Source organism: Gopherus flavomarginatus, chromosome 14, assembly GCF_025201925.1.
Source record: "Gopherus flavomarginatus isolate rGopFla2 chromosome 14, rGopFla2.mat.asm, whole genome shotgun sequence".
NCBI classification, from domain to species: Eukaryota; Metazoa; Chordata; order Testudines; family Testudinidae; genus Gopherus; species Gopherus flavomarginatus.
Genome location: NC_066630.1, coordinates 43,029,023 through 43,036,365, shown reverse-complemented (window position 1 = coordinate 43,036,365; position 7,343 = coordinate 43,029,023). Strand labels below are relative to the sequence as shown.

Below are 7,343 nucleotides of genomic sequence, written 5' to 3'. Positions count from 1 at the left end.
AGAGAGAGTATTGGTTAAAAGATCAGTATACTTACAGACGAGTACAGTTCTGAGATCAGATTCATAGTGGAGATGGTGAGCTTCATAGTTGCAAAGAATTCTTTTAAAATTAGTCCATAGGTTATAGTCCAATGTTCATATTCAGGCTGATCCAGATGGGACTGGAGATCTCAGTCTTATGACTCAGCCTTCCTCTGCATGAAGCATCAAGCAGATCTGAGATAAAAGGATCAAGACATCTTTATACAGTTCCAGGCCTTCTTTTGACAACTTGAAGACCTTAGGCGAACAATAGGCAATCATACAGACTTTGAAGTAGACCTATTTCCTAAGCATCACCAATAATTAGCTACAGGGATTAACATAAAGCAATTGCCTGTTTTCCACCATTTGCAGGTGATTTGCTATACATTTCAAAGAGAGATGAATACAGTCATATCGCTATTTTTACAGTTCATTTAAATTTTGGGATCTCCTTTTGATCTCTGAATTAACAGAATATAACATAGATAGGAACTGTTCGATTACATTGTTAACTTCTAACTATATATATATATATATATATATATATATATATATATAAAATTATTATTATTTTATTATTTTATTATATATAATGTAAACACACAAAACCACAAACATTATCTACCAATATGTCCTTAAAGGTTGAATCTGGGTCATTTAGCCTGGGAGCTGCTTAACCCTTTCTGGCTATGTGTCACAGCCACATAGTGACTGACTAGTATAATAGAGTTCAGCATGGTTTAACCAGCATATTGTCCTCTAAACACGCCTTTAACATCACACTTTCACAAGTGCTCCCCACAGTAAACAGGTGACCACACTATTTGGATTCACTACCTTTTGGGCATGGCTAGTCATCTGTCCTGGGTCAGTCTCCACCAGTTCTCTCTGACTGTGGACAGATCACTGGTGTAACAGCTGCAGTAGTCCACACAATTCTTATAGTGTCTTCCCACAGCATAGTGGTCACCTGGACTGTCTGGTCTACTTTTTGCACTCCACTGCCCTGGAGCCAAGTTTGCAGTTACATGACTTCTTCCAATCTTATGGAGAGAGCTCATGTCGACTCAACAAGAGAGCGCTTACCAGTAAGAGCAGCAGAAAACTGAAAAGGCAGCAGAAAATCTGTGCACAGAAAATGGGAACTTTTGCAAAGGCTGATCTAAGACTGTTGTACTAACTCCTGAAGGTTTCAGAGTAGCAACCGTGTTAGTCTGTGTCCGCAAAAAGAACAGGAGTACTTGTGGCACCTTAGAGACTAACAAATTTATTTGAGCATAAGCTTTCGTGGGCTAGAGCCCACTTCATCGGATGCATAGACTGGAACATATAGTGAGGAGATATATATATATATATACATACAAAGAACATGAAAAGGTGGGAGTTGCCCAACCAACTCTAAGAGGCTAATTAATTAAGATGAACTGTTGTCAGCAAGAGAAAAAAAAATTTATAGTGATAATCAAGAAAGCCCATTTCAGACAGTTTGACAAGAAGATGCGAGGATACTTAACATGGGGGAAATAGATTCAATGCGTGTAATGGCTCAACCATTCCCAGTCTCTATTTAAGCCCAAATTGATAGTATCTAGTTTGCATATCCATTCAAGTTCAGCAGTTTCTTGTTGGAGTCTGTTTTTGAAGCTTTTCTGTTGCAAAATTGCTACCTTTAAATCTGCAAAAAGAATAGGAGTACTTGTGGCACATCAACTTCTCCACCTTTTCATGCTCTCTGTATGTGTATAGGTATCTCCTCAATATATGTTCCATTCCATGCACCCGAAGAAGTGGGCTGTAGCCCATTAAAGCTTATGCTCAAATAAATGTGTTAGTCTCTAAGGTGCCATAAGTACTCCTGTTCTTTTTGCGGACACAGACTAACACGGCTGCTACTCTGAAACCTTTAAATCTGTTACTGAATGGCCAGAGAGGTGTTCTACTGGTTTTTGAAAATAGAAGCTGGCATAGACCTCACACCTTTCTGATCCTAGTGGATGCTTCTTTGACCTTGACTTCTCCATTAACAACACACAGCACATCAGTTAAGAAACAGAAAATTAAGAGATCATCACAAAACAAAATCCCATGACACACTCTCTCCCGCTGTAGGGAAGAATTAATAGAAATTCCGCTTAATATTTGACAAATGTTCATTTGGCTTAATTTAATTTTAGAAGATACTAAGCACAGTGATGATCAGCATATAAGAATCTTAACAGAAATGGGTAACCCAGAATCACAGATGTCACTGTCATTTAGTGGGAATGGAGCTCCCCTTTGCCTGCTCTTGAGAAATGTGTTGGTGTGATATACTTGGGTGAAAGTAACTGAGGACACTTACCCGTATGGGGGAGGAGGGGTGACTCTGGCCCCCTGGAAAGGGCAGAGCCTCAGGCGGAAGGGGCAGGGCTGAGGTCAGCATCCCCCAGCTATCTGTTCCAGGCTGCCTGGCCTGCACCACTGGGGCTCCTGTGTTGATTTAAAGGGTCTGGAGCCCTGGGCCCTTTTAAATCACGGTCCCCAGAGAAGCTACTCCCTTTGCCCACCCCTGCCCATCACCAAAAGGGGCAAGGACGTTAAAGCACTGCAGGGTCCTTTGCTGTGGCAACTCTTTAAGATTGCTGCAACCCCCCTCCCCCTGCCGACGGGGTAGTGGTGGTGTAGCAACGTTAAAGCACTGCCGTGGCAAAGGACCATACTTAAAGCACTTTAATGGACCCTCCTGGCAGGTTCACCAACGGGGGGAAGGGGCAGCGACATTAGGGTTAGGCAGCGCTTTAATGTTGCTACCCCTTCTCCCTCCCATTGTACCCCTTTCAGGCAATACCCCTGGGTTTATTGGTGGAAGGAGCGCAGAGCACAGGCTTATGTGGTCCATCAGTGTCTCCTTCAGTTTGGAAACTCCAACTGTTCAAATTCCTCTAGGATCTTTGGCACATAAGAAAACTTGAACGCATACCCCAGCTGCCCATGAGGTTTGCCCAGCAAATCTCCATGACAAGAGCCTCCCAACCTTAGCTGGAGTTAACTGACTTAACTATACCCAAAGCAAGCCAAATGCTGACTGGTGAGGGGAGTTCTCACCTTCATGGTTTTGTGCTGCAATGGAAGGGCAAATTTATTACAAAGAAGTAAAAAAGTCTCCTTCCTCCTCCTGAGGAAGCTTGGAGACATGAAATAATGAGGGCTAAGGTGGCAGGGTGAATGAAGGGGCCTGGAGTAATGTGGTTTCTGGGGAGCAGGCAGGGAAGGGATGGACCCTGGAGCATGGGATATCAATGGCCTGGAGCAGAAGGGAAGCTGGGGGTCCTGGATGTTTGGGGACAGAGAGGGACAGGAAGGAGTGGAAGTCCTGGGGCCCAGGGCATGGAAGAACTGGAGAGCTGGTGCCCTTGAGACTGGGAAATTGGACTCTCGGAGCATGGCTGGGGGTCACAGGGCCGGGAAAGTCAGGCGCACTGGAGAGATTCAGGGGCCTGGAGCACTAGGGTGGGGGCTAGGAAGGCTGCGGGGGGTCCTGGGGTGCAGGAAGGCTGCAGGGGGTCCTAGGGCATGGGGCGCAGGAAGGCTGCGGGGGGTCCTGGGGCACGGGGCACAGGAAGGCTGCGGGGGGTCATGGGGCACAGGAAGGCTGCGGGGGGTCCTAGGGCACGGGGCGCAGGAAGGCTGCGGGGGGTCCTGGGGCACAGGAAGGCTGCGGGGGGTCCTGGGGCACGGGGCGCAGGAAGGCTGCGGGGGTCCTGGGGCGCAGGAAGGCTGCGGGGGTCCTAGGACACGGGGCGCAGGAAGGCTGCGGGGGGTCCTGGGGCGCAGGAAGGCTGCGGGGGGTCCTAGGGCACAGGGCGCAGGAAGGCTGCGGGGGGTCCTAGGGCAGGGGGCGCAGGAAGGCGGCATGGGGCGCAGGAAGGCTGCGGGGGGTCCTAGGGCACGGGGCGCAGGAAGGCTGCGGGGGTCCTGGGGCGCAGGAAGGCTGCGGGGGGTCCTGGGGCATGGGGCGCAGGAAGGCTGTGGGGGGTCCTGGGGCGCAGGAAGGCTGCGGGGGGTCCTAGGGCAGGGGGCGCAGGAAGGCTGCGGGGGGTCCTGGGGCGCAGGAAGGCTGCGGGGGGTCCTAGGGCACGGGGCGCAGGAAGGCGGCATGGAGCGCAGGAAGGCTGCGGGGGTCCTAGGGCACGGGGCGCAGGACGGCGGCACGGGGCGCAGGAAGGCGGCGGGGGGTCCTGGGGCGCAGGAAGGCTGCGGGGGTCCTAGGGCACGGGGCGCAGGAAGGCGGCAGGGGGCGCAGGAAGGCTGTGGGGGTCCTAGGGCACGGGGCGCAGGAAGGCTGCAGGGGGCGCAGGAAGGCTGCGGGGGTCCTGGGGCAGGGGGCGCAGGAAGGCTGCGGGGGGTCCTGGGGCAGGGGGCGCAGGAAGGCTGCAGGGGGCGCAGGAAGGCTGCGGGGGGGTCCTGGGGCAGGGGGCGCAGGAAGGCTGCGGGGGGGTCCTGGGGCAGGGGGCGCAGGAAGGCTGCGGGGGGGTCCTGGGGCAGGGGGCGCAGGAAGGCTGCAGGGGGCGCAGGAAGGCTGCGGGGGTCCTGGGGCGCAGGAAGGCGGCAGGGGGTCCTGGGGCGGGGGCGCAGGAAGGCGGCGGGGGTCCTGGGGCAGGAGGCGCAGGAAGGCGGCAGGGGGCGCAGGAAGGCTGCGGAGGTCCTGGGGCACGGGGCGCAGGAAGGCTGCGGGGGGTCCTGGGGCAGGGCGCAGGAAGGCTGCGGGGGGTCCTGGGGCAGGGGGTGCAGGAAGGCTGCGGGGGGTCCTGGGGCAGGGCGCAGGAAGGCTGCGGGGGGTCCTGGGGCAGGGGGTGCAGGAAGGCTGCAGGGGTCCTAGGGCAGGGCGCAGGAAGGCTGCGGGGGGTCCTGGGGCGCAGGAAGGCGGCGGGGGGTCCTGGGGCAGGGGGTGCAGGAAGGCTGCGGGGGTCCTAGGGCAGGGCGCAGGAAGGCTGCGGGGGGTCCTGGGGCGCAGGAAGGCGGCGGGGGGCGCAGGAAGGCTGCGGGGGGTCCTGGGGCGCAGGAAGGCGGCGGGGGTCCTGGGGCGCAGGAAGGCTGCGGGGGGCACAGGAAGGCGGCGGGGGTCCTGGGGCGCAGGAAGGCTGCGGGGGGCACAGGAAGGCGGCGGGGGGCGCAGGAACGCTGGGCACTGCAGAGGAGCAGCGGCCCCAAGCCACGGGGGAGCGGGTCAGGGGCCCGGGGGTGGGGGCTGGGCTCTGGGGCCGGGCGGCTGAACTCGGGGGTCTCGCACTTCCAGCGTTAGGAGGCGGAGCTCGAGCTCTGAGGCGGCGCCAGGAGCCTGAGCCAAGGCTGGAGTTCCGGCCATAGCCACCCAAGAGAGGGTACAGCGCATGCGCGGCGCGCGGCTCCCGATAAGGCCTGGCCGCCCACGCCAGGAAAAGGGGCGTGTCTCTATGCTGGAGGCGGGTCTGTCCAGTGCCCTGGTGTCGTCGTCATGGCGTGACGGCGCGCTGATTTGCATACGCGCTGCGTGCGGGGGGAGGGTCGGGCGGCAAGCAGGCTGGAGGGTGTCGGATCCAAGATGGCGCCGTGCGGACGTGTCCGGAGCCCCTGGCCGGGCCCGCTGGCGCTGCTGCTCCTCTCGCTCTCGCTCTCGGCCGCGGAGCCGGCCGCAGGGGGGCCCGGGCTGGGGGCGGCTGGCCAGGGCGGCCAGCAGCAGGTCCCGGCGGGCGGGACGGGCCCCGGGGGGCGGGGGCCCCGCGGCGGCGGCGGCTCCAGCGGCGGGTGGAAGCTGGCGGACGAGCCCGCCTGCCGCGAGGACGTGACTCGCGTCTGCCCCAAGCACAGCTGGGCCAACAACCTGGCCGTGCTGGAGTGTCTGCAGGACGTGAGAGAGGTGGGCGCGGCGGGCCGGGGGCGCCGGGGCTGGGCAGCTGCCTGGCGAGCCAGCGGGGGAGGGACTGAGGTGTGCCTGGAGGGGCCGGGGCACGAAGAAAGCGAGAGCAGTGCGGCCCTGCAGGCCGGGTGGGAGCCTGCGGAGGGCAGCAGGAGTCTGGCCGTGCCTCTGCGCCTGCTGGGCTGAGAGCACTGGTCGTGCTGCTGCTGGCGGGGAGGGGAATGTGCTTCCTGGGGGGTCCACCCTCCCTGCTGATTTAAAGCTGAGGCCCTGAAGTCACCACAATTACCTCCCTGGTGTTTAAATTGCAAGTGCTGCTGGATGATGACAGCGTGTAGGGCAGTGGTTCTCAGCCACGGATACATGTACCCTTGGGGGTGCGCAGAGGTCTTCCAGGGGTACATCAACTCATGTCGATATTTTCTTGCTTTTACAACTGGCTACGTAAAAAGCACTAGCAAAGTCAGTACAAACTGAAATGTCATACAGACAATGACTTGTTTATACTGCTTTTATATACTGTTCACTGAAATGTAAATACAATATTTATATTTCAGTAGATTTTTTATGTGGCATATATGAGAAAATAGACAATTTTTGCAATAGTAGTGTGCTGTGACACTTGTATTTTTGTCTGATTTTGTAAGCAAGTAGTTTTTCAGTGAGGTGTAACTTGAGGGTACACAAGACAAATCAGACTCCTGAAAAGGGGTACAGTTGTCTGAAAAGGTTGAGAGTCACTGGTGAAGGGCAGCACAGTTGTATGTATTGTTGTGTGTAGTGGTAGCTGGACTCAATCCCCTTTTGTCAGTTAACTTATTTCTGTACTTAACCTCTGTTTGAAGCTTTAATGTTTGGTAGCTTGATGGTAAATATTACACTGTGTATTGCAGATGACACTAAACTGGGAGGAATGGTAGATACGCTGGAGGATAGAGGTAGGATACAGAGGGATCTAGACAAATTAGAGGATTGGGCCAAAAGAAACCTGATGAGGTTCAACAAGGACAAGTGTGAAGTCCTGCAGTTAGGACGGAAGATCCCATGCCCTAGGCAGCAGTTCTGCAGAAAAGGACCTAGGGGGTTACAGTGGACAAGAAGCTGAATATGAGTCAACAGTGTGCTTTTGTTGCCAAGAAGGTTAACGGCATTTTGGACTGTATAAGTAGGGACATTGCCAGCAGATCGAGCGATGTGATCATTCCCCTCTATTCGACATTGGTGAGGCCTCATCTGGAGTACTATGTCCAGTTTCGAGCCCCACATTACAAGAAGGATGTGGAAAAATTGGAAAGGGTCCAGCGGAGGGCAACAAAAATGATTAGGGGGCTGGAGCACATGACTTCTGAGGAGAGGCTGAGGGAACTGGGATTGTTTAGTCTGCAGAAGAGAAGAATGAGGGGGGATTTGATGGCTGCTCTCAACTATCTGAAAGGGGGTTCCA

The 7,343-nt window shown here is 55.5% G+C and overlaps 1 protein-coding gene across 1 annotated transcript in view; it reads left to right on the top strand.

Annotated features, from left to right (window-relative positions):
• The first annotated feature begins 5,558 nt into the window (after positions 1 to 5,558).
• GLG1 (golgi glycoprotein 1) overlaps positions 5,559 to 7,343 on the top strand; it is a 191,291-nt gene continuing 189,506 nt past the window's right edge. The window contains exon 1 of the mRNA XM_050922334.1: positions 5,559 to 5,899. Within this exon, the coding sequence (XP_050778291.1) occupies positions 5,585 to 5,899 (315 nt within the window). The 5' untranslated portion in view covers positions 5,559 to 5,584. The remainder of the gene's footprint in view (positions 5,900 to 7,343) is intronic.